The 18,778-nt window shown below is 50.2% G+C and overlaps 1 protein-coding gene across 1 annotated transcript in view; it reads right to left on the bottom strand.

The window, feature by feature from the left end:
- Positions 1-11,315, bottom strand: part of Efhd1 (EF-hand domain family member D1) — a 46,451-nt gene extending 35,136 nt beyond the window's left edge. The window contains exon 1 of the mRNA XM_090355051.1: positions 10,991-11,315. Within this exon, the coding sequence (XP_090211177.1) occupies positions 10,991-11,289 (299 nt within the window). The 5' untranslated portion in view covers positions 11,290-11,315. The remainder of the gene's footprint in view (positions 1-10,990) is intronic.
- Positions 11,316-18,778: the final 7,463 nt, after the last annotated feature.

The raw sequence follows: 18,778 nt of genomic DNA, 5'->3' as shown, positions 1-18,778 counted from the left end.
CATCCCTGAGCAAAGAAGCTAGTAAGAGTGCAAGGCCTTGAGTTCAAACCCCAACACACACACACACACACACACACACACACACACACACACGCAACATGAACAAGGGTAAGCATGGTAGAGTATACCAATAATGTTAGCTACTCAGAAGCAGAGGTGAGAGGATCATAGTTCAAGGACATCCTGGGCAAAGTTCATGAGAAATCTTATCTGAAAAACAAACCACAAAAAGTGAAAGGTAGTACAGCACTAGCCAAACAAGCACAAGGCCCTGAGTTCAATCCTCAGAACAAACAAAAAAAAAGAACACAGGGCCATGAGTGTAGCCTAGCGGTAGAGTGCTCGCCCTAGGTTTGATTTCTCCATACTACATACTCAGAAAAAGCTGGAAGTGACGCTGTGACTCAAGTGGCAGAGTTCTAGCCTTGAGCAAAAAGTGCCCAAGGACAGCGCCCAGGCCTTGAGTTCAAGCCCCAGGACTGGCAAAAAAAAAAAAAATTAAATTAAAAGAATATGCTTCAGAGGTGGCCATGGGTCTGGGAAGACAAACAGCTTTGGTACCTCTTTTTCTTCTCAGATTCTGCCCTAACTTACAGGAAATTTTAAGTGAGGAGCGTCCTACTTTAATAATGAAGAATGTTTTCTTCAAGCTTTCAGATTTTCTTTAAACCAGTGGAATTCAACATTTTCTGGGTCAAAAGCCCACTCCTCTTGGAGGAGCAGGTGCTACAAATGTGGGGGTACAGTTCCAGACAAGAATTACCCTTGGTGGCTGGGAGTTTAGCCTAGTGGTAGAGTGCTTGCCTAGCATGCACGAAGACCAGGGTTCGATTCCTCAGTACCACCTACATAGAAAAAAGCCAGAAGTGGTGCTGTGGCTCAAGTGGTAGAGCTCTAGCCTTGAGAAAGCCCAGACAGTGCTCAGGCCCTGAGTTCAAGGAAGAGGAAGAAGAAGAAGAAGAAGAGGAAGAAGAGGAGGAGGAAGAATTACCCTTGGCTCAAAAACTTAGGGTCCTAGCCAGGCTCAGTGACTCCCACCTATAATCCTAGCTACTCAGGAGGCTGAGATCTGAAGATCAAAGTTCAAAGCCAGCCCAGGCACAAAAGGACCTGATACTCTTATCTTCAATTAATCTCTAGAAAATGGGAAGTGGGGCTTGGCTCAAGGGTTGAGTGATAGCTTGAACTGAAATGCTCAAGGACAGCACTCAGGCCAAGTTCCAGCCCCGTGACTGCCCCCCCAACACATACCCATAAGGTCAAGAACTCTAGTACCCATGGCTTCCAAAGCCAAAGCCTTCAAATTATCTTTTGTTTTCTATTTATTCCCATGGATTGTCTTTATTGGGGGGGGGGCTTCAATAATCAAGCACACCTTGGAATCTCTGGGTGTGGGATATGGAGGTGAACTTTCCTGAGGACACAGGTGTCATCCCAGAAGCTAGGGCTGCTCAGAGTTCTTGATTGGCAGGAGATCTGGATGTACTCCTTGCTTCTGCTTCCTGCAAATCTCCCAGACACAATTCTAGGGTTTTGGAACTCTGGCCCCAACCTGGCACCCACTCAACCAAGGAGCTATGGGGTCCAATATGGCTCCTGTTTTTTCCTTGGAAAGTCTGGCCTAGTGAGTGAAACCTAACCACTGACCTTGCAAGAAGAGAGATGCAAAGAGGGAGGAGTGAGCCCAGAGCCAAATCTGGCTCCAAGTTTCATGACAACATGAAACATGTCCTTGTCCATTGCAATGGCACAAGTGCAGTCACAAAAGGACCCATGTCCACTCAGGAACCCCAAAGCCAAACAGATTTGCTATGTGACCCTTCGCAAGAGAAGTTGGCCACCTCAAAGACCTGTCTAGAAGGCCAGAAGGAACCCGAGGGCACGGCCCCCTCTCTCAGCTCCCCTAGCTGCGAACCTCTCGCTGCACTTCCCTTCCAACCACACTGTAGACAAAAGAGGTTCTTTTTTCCTTCTTTCCTTCATTCCTTCCTGTGTTTTGATTTTCTTTTTGAGACAGGCTCTCACTAGATAGCTCAAGTTGACTTGGCAGTTGCTATGTAGCGTAGACTATCCTGAACTCTTCACCCTCCAGGACTAGGATTACAGCATGCTCCACCAGACCCAGCTCAAAGACAATTCTGTCCATTTCTCAACAACTCCATCCGAAAGAAAAGCCTTTTCTTCCCCCTGCTGCTGCAGCTTCCTTTCCTGGTGTCTTTACAGCCACCTGGGGTCACTTATCACCACAGGTCTAGGTCTCACCTCCCAAACTGTTTCCAGAGGTTTCTTCCCAGAGTTTTCTAATTGAGGCTGTTGGCTCCTCCTCCTTGGCTGAGCCCATAAGGACTGGGGCCTTCCTTGAGGGCTGTAGCTTGAGGTCACAGTGCCCCAGCACATGCCCAAGTTCCCATGTCTCCTGTTCATGAATGGGGGTCTGGGGCATCACATGGCTGCCAAGCAGCTACACATCGAGTCTGCTAGTTGGGCAGGAGATGGAGCTCAGCAGTTGTCAAGCTCATGCATATATGCATATGCAGACACACTTTTAATAACTGTTTCCATCACTCAACAGCAAAGCATTATCCCTCAAGTTCTCAGGACTTTGAAGAGATTTCCCAGAGAGTGAGGTGGGGAGGAGGAGACATTGCCTACAATGGCAGGTTCCCCCTCAGGTGCCTTATCCTGGGGGCTGCCAAATCAAAGCACACACTGCTCACAACGCCTTCCAAGTCACAGTAATTTCTGCTAAGATCCCCAGAGGACCTGCCTGGAGCTACTCTGTCCCCTTCTCCTCCCTGCCCTGCCCTGAATTTTGGGCAGCAATGGCTCCCCTCATCGAGTCAAAAACAGTCAAATGGCAAATTCCAATACCAGTGAGAGAATTTCCAACCCAAGGTGGATCATGGCTGCCCCTTTCTCCAAGAAGACAAGCACTTTAACACTTAGTGTGTGTGTGTTGCCCACAGGCCAGAGATGGAATCCAGAGCCACAGACATGCTAGGCCCATACTCTGTCACTGAGTTATACTCCAGATCCCACCATTTTCCATCTTTGTGTGTGTGTGTGGGGGGGGGGAGTTGAGATAATCTCTATGTAGCCCAAACTGACCTTGAATTTATAATTCTCCTAACTTCAGCTTTCCAAGTGCTGAGACTACCACCAAACCTAGCCCTCTTCTCCATCTTTAAAGTCAATTCTCCTAAAAGGTTAGGATGTCCCCGGTCAACTTTAAGAAGGCACACTTGAACGCTTGGGCAAATTCTCAGTTTTCCAACCTAAACTCTTTTAGGTGGCTGGAGATGGAAGGATTTGGAGCCCTGAATCCCATCCTCCAGAAGCCAGCCCCCTTGTAAAAATATAGAGATAGACAAAGAAAAGGGAAAAAGCCAACAGTCTGCACTTTTTTCTTCCTTTTGCTGTACTAAACAACGTTAAGGAGAAAAGGAAATTGGGAGGGATGGGGTAGCAAATGAAGAATTCCACTTTTTTGGCTCTTGGTGAAGCCTCAGGACGCGAGAATGAGACATGGCATCCGTCGGCCCACAGAGGTTCAAGGCATCCTACAATCTTCCTGCCCTTCCTTTGGGGAATTGAAATCCAAGCTCTCAGTGTACAACAGAACCCCCACAGCTGCATGTTGAATTTGGGTCCTTCTTTTAGTGGCTGTCCCCAGGCCTTCCCTTTGAAAGGGGCCTGGAGTAATTAAAGTTTCCTGTCCAGCCTCGACTGCTGGTCCAGCTCAGCTCGTGTTTCAGCTAAGCACACACACGGCAGAGTCAAGTTCTTCTGGGCCTTCTCACCCTGCCTTGAAAATCAGGCCACGATTCTCCTGGCTTGGCTATCCAGTAACACACTTGGAAACAGAGAGGCAAGCTTTCTCTGGCCAGGTTGACGATGCTCATGGCTTCCCACACTCATTACAGAGTTCTCTTTCTTCAACAACATCCCATTTAGGACCCAGACTCCTTTGTATTAAGTCCTAGGACACAAAGACTCAAGTAACACCAACTCCAAGATCCAACGAGCTCATGGGCTGCCGAGCCTTGCCTTGAAAAATGAAAGAAATCCCTCAGGCAAGGACTTGAAAACAAGAAAAGCAGATGTAAAAGGCCAAAAGCATGTTTTGTGTCTGTATGAACATTATCTGCCCCTTTTCCCAATAGAAAGAACGGGTGTGCTTTGTGTGGGCTGGTATAATCAAGTTATACCCTGCAAGGGACCAAGTCAGGGGAGGCGACTTCAGAATGTGCATCTGGAAGCTGCAGAAAGGGGAAGTTCTGGCATAGGCAGCTCTCAGCTCTTCCAGGCTGCTTTTGCAGGTAGATGGCCAGTCCACTGAGATTAGGGTTTTTTTTGGAGGGAGCCGGGAAGGAGGGTGTTGATAATCCTGATGAATGGCAGGCACCAGACTGGCTTTGGAGGAGTGTGAGATGATGCCAATTCTCCTTAATCCAGGGACATTCTTGGAGGTCTCCCCATCTCCAAGACAGCGCTGCAGGGACCTTCTCAGTCTCCCACAATTCACATTCACTGAGCCTCATAAATATGGCCTTATATAGAAATGGGGCCTTTTATATAATGTGAAGCTAATTGAAAGGACCTCCAGGATCTTGAAACAAAAGCCATATAATGAATGATTGTTGTCCTTAATGTACTATGTTGTCTCTCATCTCCTTTGCTGTCCCTTGGTTATCTCATATTGGTATAGTATCTCACTTTGTTATCTGATATATTGAATTTATTTGTATTTGGATATTTGAAATTTGATAGGGAAGGGGGGAAAACCAAGACGGGTGGGGGGTGTGGGGGGGGAGGGAAATGGGTACCAGACATGTGAAAGGGTATCAATGTATGTGAATTAATGCACCTTCTATCTGGCAAATATCATGTAACCCTTTTACTAATTACAATAAAAAAATTAAAAAAAAAAAAGAAATGGGGCCTTTTTAAATGTAGCCAGTTAAACTGGGATGAGATCACCGTGGACCAAAGTGAGCCCTAATTCCGATGACTGGTGTTCTCCTAAGGTTATGTGATAACACAGAGACTCATAGAAGCACCCCATGTGACTGCCAGGCAGAGACTGCAGGGACACACCTGTGAACCAAGGAGTGGATGGCAGAGGTTGCCAGTACCGCCAGGAGAAAGGAGGGAAGCAAAGATGGATCCTTCCACAAGCCCGTGATACCAGCAGGACTCTGCCCACACCAGGACCGCAGAGTCTAGTTTCTAGAATCAGAACAGAATGATATTCTGTTGTGTTTGCAATTTTTTCCCTGGCAGATCTAAGGACCAGGTCCGCAGACCCAGTGCTGCAGCCAGTGAATCTGACACCAGAACTGGAAGTACCAGGCTGCCATGCTCCAGCTCAAACTGCAGGCCAATCATCTTCCAGGGAGAGCTCAGACTTGACTAAGAACTACTGAAGAAAAGACAACCTAGTGTTAGGGCATGGCTCAAGTAGATGGCTTGCCAGCAATGGTGAGGCCCTGGGTTCAGTCTCCAGTTTTGAAAACCATGAGCTGCTGGGGCACCCATGGTTTATGCCTATAAGCCTAGCTACCCAGGCGGCTGAGATCTGAGGATTGTGGCTTGAAACCAGTCCAAGCAGGAACATTTGTGAGATTTTTATTTCCAAATAATTACCAAAACGCCAGAAACAGAAGTGTGGCTCACATGATAAGAGTGCTAGCCTTGAGCCAAAAAGCTAGAAACAGCACCTAGACCCAAAGTTCAAGCCCCAGAACAAGAACACAAAATAAGCAAGCAAATAAAGCCACACTAAAGTTGTACAGCCACCAAAATGATAGATGTGTGATAAGGTAAATCCTGGTTAAGTGTCTATCTCACAGACATAAGGCCCTTAGTCTGATCCCTAGCAGTGACTTTTTTTTTTTTTTTTTTTTTTGCCAGTCCTGGGCTTGAGCTCAGGGCCCGAGCACTGTCCTCGGACTTTCTCAAGGCTAGAGCTCTACCACTTGAGCCTCAGCACCACTTCCGGCTTTTTGCTATGTCTGTGGGGTACCGAGGAATCGAACCCGGGTCTTCGTGCATGCTAGGCAAGTACTCTACCACTAGGCCAAACTCCCGGCCCCCCTAGCAGTGACTTTTAATCACTGATTATTACTATGATGATTCTTTTTGGTGGCACTAGAGTTTTTTTGGGGAAAAATAGAGCCATGTACAGTGGATTACACCTATAATCCCAGCTATTTAAGAGGTGATTAGGAGGAAACCAATTCAAGAAGATTGTGATGGGCTGGGGAGTTTGGCCTACTGGTTAAAGTGCTTGCCTAGCAAGCATGAAGACCCAGGTTCGATTCCTCGGTACCACATACATAGAAAAAAGCCAGAAGTGGTGCTGAGGCTCAAGTGGTAGAGCTCTAGCCTTGAGAAAGTCCAAGGACAGTGCTCAGGCACTGAGCTCAAGCCCAGGACTGGCAAAAAAAAAAAAAAGAAGATTGTGATTTGAGAAGTAAACAATAACAACAATACAACAAAGCATACAATGTATTCAAAAAATAACTAAAGCAAAAAAAAGGAGTTGGGCCCGTGTGGCTAATACCTGTAATCCTAGCAACTCAGGAGGCTGTGTCACCATTCAAAGCCAGCCTGGGCATAAAGTCCATGAGATGCTTCTCTCCAATTAATCACCAGAAAACTGGAATTGGCACTGTGGCTCAAGTGGTAGAGCACTAGCCTTGAGTTGAAGAGTTCAAAGACAGCACCCAGAGTTCAAGCCCATGACTGACAAAAAAAGAGGTGGGGGGATGGCGGGGTGGGAATGATGGTTCAAATGGTACAGTACTTGCCCAGCAAACATGAGACCCAGGGCTCAAAACCCCCAGTGTCACCAAAAATCACCACCACCACCACCATCAGTGCTTAAAACCTGGGAGGTCTTCCTAGCAGGTAAGCATGCGCTGATACCTTCACACCTTTACACAAGGGAGCTCCCTCCGTCCCCACAGCTCTTTTCTGTTCCCACCTGACAGAAGGGAGCCTGAAGGCACAGAGCTGTCAAGCTGGCTGTCCACAGTAGCTGGGAGCCCAGCATACAGTTGCCCTCTCACTGCCTCCGGACCACTGTGCCATGAAGACTTGATGGCAGCTGACCAGTGGAAGGCAAATTGGGGTGTTGTGTTTTTCTGGGGATTAGCAGACCATGGATTGCTTTGAAGTAGGGCAGGAGGTTATATCAGACCTAGGTGGAGCCTAGGAAACCCCTGGAAAGGCTCTCCCTGCCAGGCTTGTCGCCATTGGTTCAGATGGATGGATGCTGTTCAAAAGTGGTTGTGGGGAAGAGAGGGGAGAAGTGGACAAGTCTCAGGGAAAAGGAACCAGCAGGCTTTCAGAGGAAGCCCTGGAGAGAGCACAAGAGCTTTTACTTCAAAGTCACACTGGAGCTGGATGTGGCAATGTGCATCTGTAACCCCAGTCACTCGGAATCATAAATTTCACGTCAGCCTGAGCAACAAAATAAGACCTGTCAAAGGAGGAGGAGGGGGGAGGAGAAAAAAAAACAGGCTGAGGCTATAGCCCAATGCACACACATACTCTCAGTTCCTAGTACAGCAAAACACAAAACTACAATAACAGAAAAGGTCAAGCAGGACACTGGGACAGAAGAAGGAAACCCAAAAGAGCCCAGCTAGGCTGTGAGCAAAACTGGGGCCAAGGAGAAGCTGAAGGTCAGACACAGGATAGCAACACTGTCCAGCCAGAACAGGTCTGTAAATCCCCCAAGTGCCAAGCCCACAGCAACTTTCCTGGGCCAGAGATGACCCAGGAAGCAGGGCACACATGGCCCCTGGCGCTGATGGGCTCAGTAGAGAAAGACCTGGAGTCAGTCAGTCAGTCAGTCAGTCAGTCAGCCAGCCAGCCAGCCAGCCAGCCAGCCAGCCAGCCAGCCAGCCAGCCAGGGACAGCTTCTAATGGAGGAGGGCAGGTAGCCTGAGATGGTAGTGAAGCCAGATGAATTTGGCATCTGTAGGGACACTTTAGAAGTGAGTGTGTGTGTGTGTGTGTGTGTGTGTGTGTGTGTGTGTACTGGGGCTTGATTTTTTTTTTTTTGCTCAAGGCTGGCGCTCTATCACTTGAACCACAGCTACACTTCTTATGTTTTTGCTGCTTAATTGGAGATTAGAGTCTCTTGGATTTATCTACCCAAACTGGCTTCAAACCAGGATCCTCAGATTGCACCCTCCTGGCTAGATGTGAGCCCCAGCACCTAGGTAGAGGATAGATTTTATTGCTCAACTGCAAGTGCTTGCAGAGCTGAAGAAGATTCTGCCCAGTGCATGAGGACTAAAACCACAGCTGCATGCAAAGTGTCAGGCAGCAAACCCCCAGACTGGGGTGTCCCTAATCAGATGGGAGAGGGAGAAGTTCCCCGCCATCTCTCACTCATAGAAAACCAGGAGGGAAAGGCAGTGATGGCTGGGGATACTAGTAGGCTCTGAAGACAGGGATCTCTGCCTCTGTAGGATTTAGGGAGCCTGACACAGGGCCAGGAGGGGAGAGCTGGAGGGCAGGACTCCTAAGGCCGAGGGTTCAATCCTGGCTGGAATGAGTAACAGATTCACCAGGCCAAAAGCGCCAATCACTACAGCCGGGTACCAGTGACTCAATGCCTGTAATCCTCGCCATTCAGGAGGCTGAGATCTGAAAATCACCATTCAAAACCAGCCCAGGCAGGAAACTCCATGAGACTCATCTCCAATAACTACACAGAAAAAGCTGGAAGTGAAGCTGTGGCTCAAGTGATAGCGCACCAATCTACCATAACAGCAACAACAAAAGCCCAGGGACAGGGGCCCAAGCCTCTTGAGTTCAAACCCTAGGATCAGCACTGAAAAAAGAAAAAAGGAGAAGAAAAGAAAAAGCCACTAACTAGCTGCAGTAATGCTACACCCCCTTCCTACAGGGTACACTAAAGCCTCTGCTGTGGCTGTTCTCGCCCCACTGACTCACTGAGGTGGGTGGCTATCCTGCTGCCACCAGGGTTGAGCCACAGGATAGTTCAGTGTGCAGCTCAGTGGTAGAACCTGTTCTTAGGAGACACAGGGCCTAAGGTTCCCAGGTCTTAGGGGAGGGAACAATGCACTGATGACATCATTTAAGCTCCTAGATCCAATCATACCTGAAGCCAATAATGGCTTTGTCGTTTCACAAGCCAAATAATTCTTTATGCAGGTGACAGAAGACTCAGCCCAGAACTCTGACCAAGATCATCTACAGCTTAGGAGAGACACCAGATGCAATTCGGACTGTCCTTTCTCCTGTGACACCTGCTGCCTTCCTCTTGGCTTGACTCAGATCTAGTACCTGATTCCTCACAGGTGGTGTTTTGCTTGTTCTCCCAACATGCCCTGACCAGGTGGACTCTATTACTTTTAAGATCGCTAACCAGCCCTTCCAAAAGTGGAGGGTTTTGTTTTGAAAAGCGAAAGAATTTCTAGTGAGGAGATGGGGGGGTGACACTGATTATAGTCATAACTGCTTTGTCAAATGGCAACCCTTTTGTACAACGACTTAAAGATAACAAAATAATTGATTTTAAATTTCTAAAGCTATGTGCTGGTGGCTGTAACACTAGCTACTCAGGAGGCCGAGATCTCAGCATGGCGGTTCAAATTCAGCCCTGCCAGGAAATTCTGTGACACTCATATTTCCAATAAACTACCCAGAGCCCCAAGTGGCACTGTGGCTCACGTGGTAGAGCACAAGCCTTGAGCACAAAGAGGCTCAGGGACAACGCCCAGGCCCAGAGTTCAAGCCCCAGGAACAACCAAAAATAATTTTTTTTCTGGGTATCCCCGAGTCCTGGAAGATGAAGGTCAGTCCCCGGAGGCCCTCCCTGAAGCCAGCTGGGTCTCACTACGGGCAGAGCGGCGCGTGGTCCGCTGAAAGGGGCTCTGACAACCCGCGGGGATGTCTTCTTTCATCCCAGTGCCATTCTTTGGCTCCAAGTGGGCCTTGAACCACCGGACCCAAAAGCTCCAGCTCTGGAAGCCAAGAGCGCCGACGCCCAGGGGCCAGCCCAGGAGGCCCGGGCCCCGCGGGGTGCGTCCTGCAGGGGCTGTGCAGACACAGCCACCGGCACAGCCACAGCGCCTTTAAATAGAGCCCCATCGTGGTGCAGGGCGAACCATTCCGTGGGTTTTAAAATGACCCGAGGCATGGCCGGGCCGCGGGCCGCGGCCTGCGCCCCCAACCCCCGCTCCACAACCACAGCCATTTTTCTGGTCTGGGACCAATTCTGGGTAGAATATTAATAGCTCCGCTAGACGTTTACGGTGTGTGCAAGGAACTGTCACAAGTCCCATGCTCCAGATGCGGAGAAAGAGGCGCAGGGACAACTCAGGTGAGACAAGACGTGGGGGCACCTGCAGCCCCCAGGCGCCCAGAGGCAGCCAGAGCCCCCACCACACACACACACACACACACACACTCTAGTTGGAGGTGGGTAGGGCTGGACCTTGTCCCTGGTGTGGACGGCCAGGGCCGGTTCGAACCCGCAAGAACGAGGGGACCCACCCTAGACAGCCGCCAGGGGCCTGGGGCTACCGGGTACAGGGGGTGTTGCGCCCCGCGGGGCGCACGGGGGCGCGCAGCCCTCACCGTGCGCTTTCCTCTTCTGTGAAAGGATCAAAGGAAACGGGCGATTGGGGGTGGGGGCGTTACAATTTCCTAGAGGTTGTGGTGGGGGGCGGGAGGGACCTGCGGAGGGGAGCCCTGCCGTCGGGGGGAGGGGCGGGAATCCTCTGGGATCCGAGAGCGCACGGGATCCTCAGGGAGCCATCGGGAGTGGAGGCTCCGGAGTGGAGTCCGGCGTCGGACGAGGTCCTTTTCCCCCGCCTCGCACGCCCCGAGGGGCTGCGCTCCCCGGACGCTGAATGCCACCCCGAGCCTCGGCGCCGGACCGAGCCGCCCCGGCCCCGGCCCCGGCCCCGGCCCCGGCCCCGCCCCGGCCGCCCTCGGCGCCCACCGTTTGAACATGCCCTCCAGGTCCTTGACGAGGCGGCGGCTGAACTCGGGGAACTCCGCGTAGGGGTTGAAGACGCGGAGGCGGCGGGGTCGCGCTGCGCCCTCGTGGATGTCCAGCCGTCGGCTCAGCTGGGCGCTCAGCTCGGCGTCGGCGCTGGCTGCCGGCGCCCGGCCGAGCGGCTCGGGCTCCCCGGCGGCGGCGGCGAGGCCCGCGGGCTGGGGGTCGCCCTGGCCGCCCCCCGGGCCCTCCCCGAGCCGCAGCCGGCGCTGCAGCCTGCGCGTCAGCTCCTCGCTGGCCATGGCGGAGTGGGCGCCCCGGGACCCGCCGTCCGCGCGCCGCTCGCCGTCCGCGCTGGCCACGCCCCGCGGCGCCCGAGGGGATCGGCGGTTGGCGGAGCCGCGGCGGGCGGGGCGGAGCCCGGGGTGGGGGCTGCGAACCGGATCGCGTCTCCCCCCCTCCCCGACGCCGCACCCCGGACCCGGCCGGGGCCCCGCACCCCGGTCAGCTCTGGTTTCTCCGCCCGCGTCCGCCCTCGGGGAGCTGGGCGCCCGCCGGGCCCCGCGTCGCCCAGGCTGGGCTGGGCTGGGGTCTACAGCCTTCCCGGCGGTTCCGCCCCAGGAGCTCGCGGCGGCCGGGGTCAGGCCGGGGGTGGGGGTAGGGGACCCTGCGTGCGGGGCGGGCGCCCACCGCCCGGCCCTGGGCGCCCCGAGGGCTGCGGGCCGCGAGCTGCTGTCCAAATGCTCCTGGAAAAGAAATGTTTCCAAACGAACTAAAAATACTAAACACAAACAGACCCAGGGAGGGAGGGGAAAAATAAAACAAAAATCAGACTCTCCCGGCTCCACTCGAGGAGAGACCGGCCCAGCCCCGGGGGCTTTGACCTCCCCAGCCCCCAGACCCGGCTCCGCCTGGGTTGAGGAGCAGCTCGGCCTTGGCCAGTCTTTTTCCTGTAGGACAGCAGCGGACTCCAGTGATTGCAGCCACCCGGACCCCCTGGATTCAGTCCCCAGCACGTGCTCCCAAAAGAAGCATTCTTGTTTTGGTCGGTTATAGGGCTTGAACTCAGGGCCTGGGCACCATCTCAGAGCTTTTGTGCCCAAGGCTGGTGCTCTACCACTTGAGCCACAGCTCCGCTTACAGTTTTCTGGTGGTGGATCAGAGATCAGAGTGTCATGAACTTTCTTGCCTTGACTGGCTTCAAAGCAAACCGAGGTCTTCAGATGTCAGCCTCCTGAGTAGCTAGAACTACAGGTGTGAGCAGCTGGCTTAGTGGAAAGACTTGTTAACTTCTCCACTGAACAACTTTAACTTGATTCTGTGAAGACAGATTTGATGTGTGAGATGGTAAATAAGGTTGAGGGTGCTGACCTAGTAGAGGTGACTGGAAGGTTCGCTCTGTTGTCACATCTGTTTTCAACATTTTATATGATATCCTGCACCAAGACAAATTTAAAATGTTGTAGCTCTGTGATAGAATGTTTGCCTGGTACATGCAAAGGCCCTGGATTTCTGTCCTAGTGCCACAAAATACATAAAATGAAAGTCGCTCAAGTGGTAGAGCATTAGTTTTGAGTAAAAGAAGCTCAGGGCCAGCACCCAGGACCCAGGACTCACTCTCATTCTGTCAGTCTGTCTATCTGTCTCTCTCTCTCTGTCTCTCTCTCTCTCTGTCTCTCTCTCTCTCTCTCTCTGTCTCTCTGTCTCTCTCTCTCTCTCTCTCTCTCTCTCTCTCTCTCTCTCTCTCACACACACACACACACAAGTCAATAGTCTCTATCAAGAATTTCCCCCCCCCAAATTGGCAATTAAAAAATTAAGCCAAGCTGGGCGTGGTGGCATAGGCCTATAATCCTAGCTACTCAGGAGGCTGAGATCTGAGGATCAAGGTTCGATGCCAGCCTGGGCACAAAAGGACCTGAGACTCTTATCTCCAGTTAACCTCTAGAAAACGGGAAGTCTTGAGCTGAAGAGCTCAGGGACAGCACCCAGGTCGAGTTCAAGCCCCATGACTCACCAAAATAAATAAATACACCATTTTCATGCATATGAAAGTTCTTGAATTAAAGTGAATTTTGAACAGAATTCTACTTTTTCATTTGTCTCCTAATCAAGAAGTTCTTCTGCACAGTGCACAAGTGTTGCTTGGTGTTACTCACAAGGCACATTATCTGTCAGGGACAGAGGTTTGACAGCGCTGCCCATTAGGTGCCCCATCCCCAGCTGCTGCCGAGGTAAAGAATACCCAGTAAGCAGAATACCAAGTAAGCCTCGCCCCACCCACAGCAGCCAGTGTTTGCCAGGCACTACCTGGAGCTCTAGGTGTGGACTGCCGGCATTCGCTGGCGATCTCGTGGTGGAACCCTCGTCCATGCTGGGAAGACACCCGGCATCCTTTCTCCAGGCTTCAGGAGGATGTCCGCCTAGCTGGTGGCAGATGGACCAAGATCTGCGCAAGTGTGATTGGTGTGTTACGTTTTGTTTCTATGCCAAGCTGGGGCTTGAACTTTCCGGACACTGTCATGAGTTTGCTCAAGTCTAGCGTGATAACCCGTGAGCCACAGCTCCACTTCAAGCTTTTTGTGTTTAATTGGAGATCAGTGTCATAAACTTTCTTGCCTCAGCTGGCTTCAAACAGAGATCCTCAGATCTCAGCCTACTGAGTGGCTAGGATTGCAGGCATGAGCTACCGCACCTCACCTGGTTGTGATTCATGTTTAGTTACAAACTTCTATGGAGTACTGTTAGGTATGTGCTTGTAATCTCAGTTACTTGAGAGGCAGAAGTAGGAGGATCAAAAGTCTGACAAACAAAAAGCATAAAGACGAGGGCATGGCTCAATTGGTAGAATGCTTGCTAGGCACCCAGTTCAGTCCCCAGTAAAGTGAAACAAAATGAATGAGTGAATGAATGAATGAATAAACAATCGATCTAACTTTTTTTTTCTTTTGTGGGTCATGGGGCTTGAACTCAGCCTGGGTGTTGTCCCTGAGCTCTTCAGCTTAAGGCTACCACATTACCCCTGGAGTCAAGCCCCACTTCCCATAATTGGAGATAAGAGTCTCAAGTCCTTTGGTGCCCGGGCTGGCTTAGAACCTTGATCCTCCGACCTCAGCCTCCTGAGTAGCTAGGATGACAGGTGAGAGCCACCGCGCCCAGCTGATCCATCTAACTTCTATGAGTAGAAAAATTTGAATGGATCAAATTATTAGCAAATTATTTTCATTCTTTTATAATTCTTATTTTTCTGAATTTTCTTCAAAGAAGGTACTAAGGAAAATAAATGCCTTTGTTTACAGGAAGGAACTAAAGGAGGGTAGAGGTTTGTGCTGGAAGACAGCTAAAAACTTGTCCTCTGATGTCAAACTATGACTTCATAATCTCTGAGGTCTTTCTTCTTTGACTAGAGGAGGCTTTCCATTTCATGGGGGAAAACATAATTGTTTTGAACTCTTAAACTTCTTCTATTTCACTATTGTGTCACAAATGGTTCCCAGAATTGATAGCTTCCGACAATACTGATTTTTCTTGAAGATTTGGGAATAGCTCTGTGGGAGAAATCTCCTTTAAGTCCACACTAGTAGAGAACAAAAGAAGAGAAGGGGGAGCAAGGGAGGAAGGGAGGAAAGAAGCAAGGGAAGTAGGAAGGAGGGAGGGAGGCAAAGAAAGAGGAAGGAAGGAAGGAAGGAAGGAAGGAAGGAAGGAAGGAAGGAAGGAAGGGAGGGAGGGAGGGAGGGAGGGAGGGAGGGAGGGAGGGAGGGAGGGAGGGAGGGAGGGAGGGAGGGGAGGGGAGGGGAGGGAGGGAAGGGAGGGAAGGGAACGGAAGGGAAGGAAAGGGAAGGGAAGGGAAGGGGAAGGGTGAAATAAAGCTGAAATCTGGAGGATTATGGTTCCAAATCAGGCTGATAAAAAATGTTTGTGGTAGGGGCTGGGAGTTTGGCCTAGTGGTTAAAGTGCTTGCCTAGCATGCATGAAGGCCCGGGTTCGATTCCTTGGTACCACATACATAGGAAAAAGCTGGAAGTGGTGCTGTGGCTCAAGCGGTAGAGCTCTAGCCTTGAGAAAGTCCAAGGACAGTGCTCAGGCCCTGAGCTCAAGCCCCATGACTGGCAAAAAAAAAATTAAAAAATGTTTGTGTGCTAGGCGCCATGGCTCACGCCTGTAACCCTAGCTACTCAGGAGGCTGAGATCTAAGGATCACATATCCAGGCCAGCCCAGGCACTAAAGAACATGAGACTCTTATCTCCTGTTAACCATTAGAAAAATGGAAAGTGGGGCTGAAGCTCAAGGAGTAGGGCAGGAACCTTGAGCTGAAGAGCTCAGGGATAATGCCCAGTCCCAGAGTTCAAGCCCCATGACCCACAACACACACACAAAAATGTTTGGGAGATTTCACCTCACTAGAAGCTAGACATGATAGCTTAATCATCTAGGCAAACAAATGATGCCTTAGAATTATGGACATTCTTCTAGAGATCAGTGCGGGTGCAGGTTCTGAGGGTGTAGGTAGAGGCCCTTTTCTTTTCCTGGCACTGCACATTCTTTTCTCAGTACGTCACATATCTGAATAAGCAGCTCTGTGCACAGCCTCTCACCCGGACTCCTGGACTCCTGTCTTTGCCCATGCATACACTTTAGGGGTGAGTGTTGCTTATCTGAGTGCTTATGACCAAATTTCTAAATGTCTCTGCTGTTTGTCTACTGCATAGTTTTTTTTTGTTGTTTGTTTGTTTTTTGTCATTCCTGGGTCTTGAACTCAGGGCCTGAGCACTGTCCTTGGGTTTTCTCAAGACTAGAGCTCTACCACTTGAGCCACAGCATCATTTCCGGCTTTTTTCTATGTATATGGTACCGAGGAATCGAACCTGGGTCTTCATGCATGCTAGGCAAGCACTCTACCACTAGGCCAAACTCCCGGCTGCCGCATAGATTTTTCTGGTTGAACATTCCCGATCTGAGCACCTGAAGTCTTCAAGTTGTTTGAGTGTTGATGGACTTTCAGATCTTGTAGATGCTCAGATCTCTGGTTGGGTTGTTCAACCTGACTGCAGTGGGCAGAGCGGGGGCGTCCATCTTCCATTGGGTTAGAAGTGAGAAAACTTGGCCCTTTATTGGTAGCTCACACCAGTAACTCTTGCTACTCAGCTGTCATACTACAAAAGTATCATGGTTCAGCCTGGAAAGACAAAAAAATCAAGACACTTATCTCCAATTAATCGGCAAAAAGCCGAAAGTGGAGGTGTGGCTCCAGTGGTGGACTGCCAGCTTTGAGGAGGGAAAAAAAGATCTAAGAATGTTAAAGGCCTGAGTTGAGCCCCAACCCAGATATAAAAGTGGAGAAACCACATCCCTTCCTGTAGCCCAATGTATGCCATGGTGTTTTCAGCTCAGCTCTGGGCCTTGCACTGCTAGAGACAGAGGAGTTCCTGGCTAAGAACTAAAAAATCTGGATCTGAGAGTTAAAGTCTGGGGAGCTGTGACCCCTAGATTCCCCTACCAAGACTAGAGGTCCCCACTGTAGAAGGGAGCCCTCATTCCCTTGGTCCCCACCTTCGGCTCTGGCCATCCCATCCCCACAGCTACCCTTTCAGCTTCTGGGCAGTTGATTGGAGGTAAAAGTCTCACCATGGGCTGGAAATGTTGTCCAGTGGTAGAGTGCCTATACATGAAGCCCTGGGTTCCATTCCTTAGTACCACATACACAGAAAACGCCGGAAGTGGTGCTGTGGTATTCTGGTGGTAGAGTGCTAGCCTTGAGCAAAAGAAGCTCAGGGACAGTGCCCAGGCCCTGAGTTCAAGACCCAGAACTGGCCAAAAAGAAAAAAAAAAGTCTCACCAATTTTCCTGCCTGGGCTAGCTTCAAACTGTGGCCTTCAGATTTCAGCCTCCTGAGTAGCTAGGATTACAAGTATGAGCCACTGGTGTCAGGCTCATTTGTACATTTTTATTTTAAGCTTTTCAGTAGTCTATTAAGTAAAAAAGCAGAGGGTATAGCGCAACGGCAGTTCTTGCTTAGCAGCCAGTGCTTTACTACTTAAGCCACATTCCCAGCCCTTTACGCTTTTGTTGCTTTTCAAGTATGATCCAGGCCTGCCTAAACTGTGATCTTCCCCCCCAGGCACCTGCATAGCTGAAATGAGAAGCACATAGCATCATACCTGGCCTTTTGGTTGAGATGAGGGGGGTCTCTCAAACTTTTTGCCTGGGCTGGCCTCAAACTGCTATCCTCCCGTCCTTCACCTACCAAACAACTGAGATTACAGGCATGAGTCGGTGTACCTGGAAATTTACAGATAGTCAGTAAAGCCGTATTCCTGAGTAGCAGATAGGAGAAGGCTCAGATGACGCCTTCTGCACGTACAGTGGTTTCAAGCCCCTTTCCCAGAAGCGGACACGGGTCCACAGACAAGATCTTTGGCCTCACTTACAACCAGCATCAGAGAACCAGAATTCTTCTTCTATGCCTGGCTGGAAATTGGGCCATTCAAGACAAAGCCTTCAGAGCCAAGCAGAGCGATACACATTTGTAAGCCCAGTACCCCAGAGACAGAGGCTGGAGGATCACGACTTTAAGCTCAGCCTCAACTGTGTAGCAAGACCCTATCTAAAGAATCAAAAAACACCAGACGGGCCTTGGTGGCATGCTACCAGTTGTGCTGATGTCTCCCACCGCATGGTGGGAGAGAGGGAGCTCCAACACTTTGAGCAGACCACAGTCCACAGCTGCCCAGTGGGACAGCGCCCAGACCCAGAGTTCAAGCCCCACTACTGACAAAATAAATAAATAAATCTATCTCCCTGGTAGTAACACCATGGTTCAAAGTGGCAGAGCACTAGTGTTGAGCAAAAAAGCTCAGAGACAGCACACAGGCCCTGAGTTCAAGCCCCACAACCATAAAATAAAAATTAAAAATAAAGCTTCCTTATAAGTTGTTTTTCTCAGGTATTTTGTCTCAATGACTGTGTTATATGGAAATTCTATTGGTGGGATACAGAGAAGCCACACTTTAAGAGGTCGAATTGGGAGTCTTAATTAGAAAACCAGCATCTACAAGCAGATTTGTGTCCCCCAAACTTGTAGGCCCACATGCAGCTAGCACAAAAGTGTTTGACATAAATAAGGCAAACCAAGTGAGGAACAATTAGGGTAAAATTCCCTGGAGCTAAACAACCTGACACATGTGCTGTTCAAAGAAAAACCTATTTCATCCTCTATTAAGGTGCCAAGATGGCATTACTTAGCGAGGACAGAATGGCATTACTTAGACTCAGTCCCTATATTTCTCCTGGGAGATTACCAATACTCTTATTTTGAATACTGCTGCTTTTCAGTGCTGAGGATCTAACCCAGAGCCTGGTGTATGTGGGGAAGAACATTAACAGTGCCTACAGTGCTTCATATTCATTGCTTTAGTCAATGCACCTCTATATTCCACCCCAAAGTAAACTGGGGCTGGAGGTATGACTTGAGTGGCACTCACTTAAAAATAAATTCGGAAGCCGGATGTGGTCCTGCGTGCCTGTACTCCCTGCATTCAAGAGGCTGAGTAAAAGGTCTGAAAGTATGAGGCCAACCTGGGTCACACAGCAAGACACGAATTCTGGGGCTACGGACAGAGCGCGACCGTGGAGTTTGTGTTAGAATATACGAGGCCCTGGGTTCAATCTCCAGCACCGCATCAACAATTCTAACATTCCCATGTCTCGTAAGCATGTCAGGGATCCAGGTGTTGGCTGATCCCACCCATCCAGAATGGGAGCCTTGAGCTACAATGTTACCTGACTACAAT

Source organism: Megascapheus bottae, chromosome 21 (assembly GCF_031878675.1).
Source record: "Megascapheus bottae isolate mThoBot1 chromosome 21, mThoBot2.hap1, whole genome shotgun sequence".
NCBI lineage: Eukaryota > Metazoa > Chordata > Mammalia > Rodentia > Geomyidae > Megascapheus > Megascapheus bottae.
Note: the sequence above shows the minus strand (reverse complement) of the source record. Positions and strands in the feature narration are given on the sequence as shown.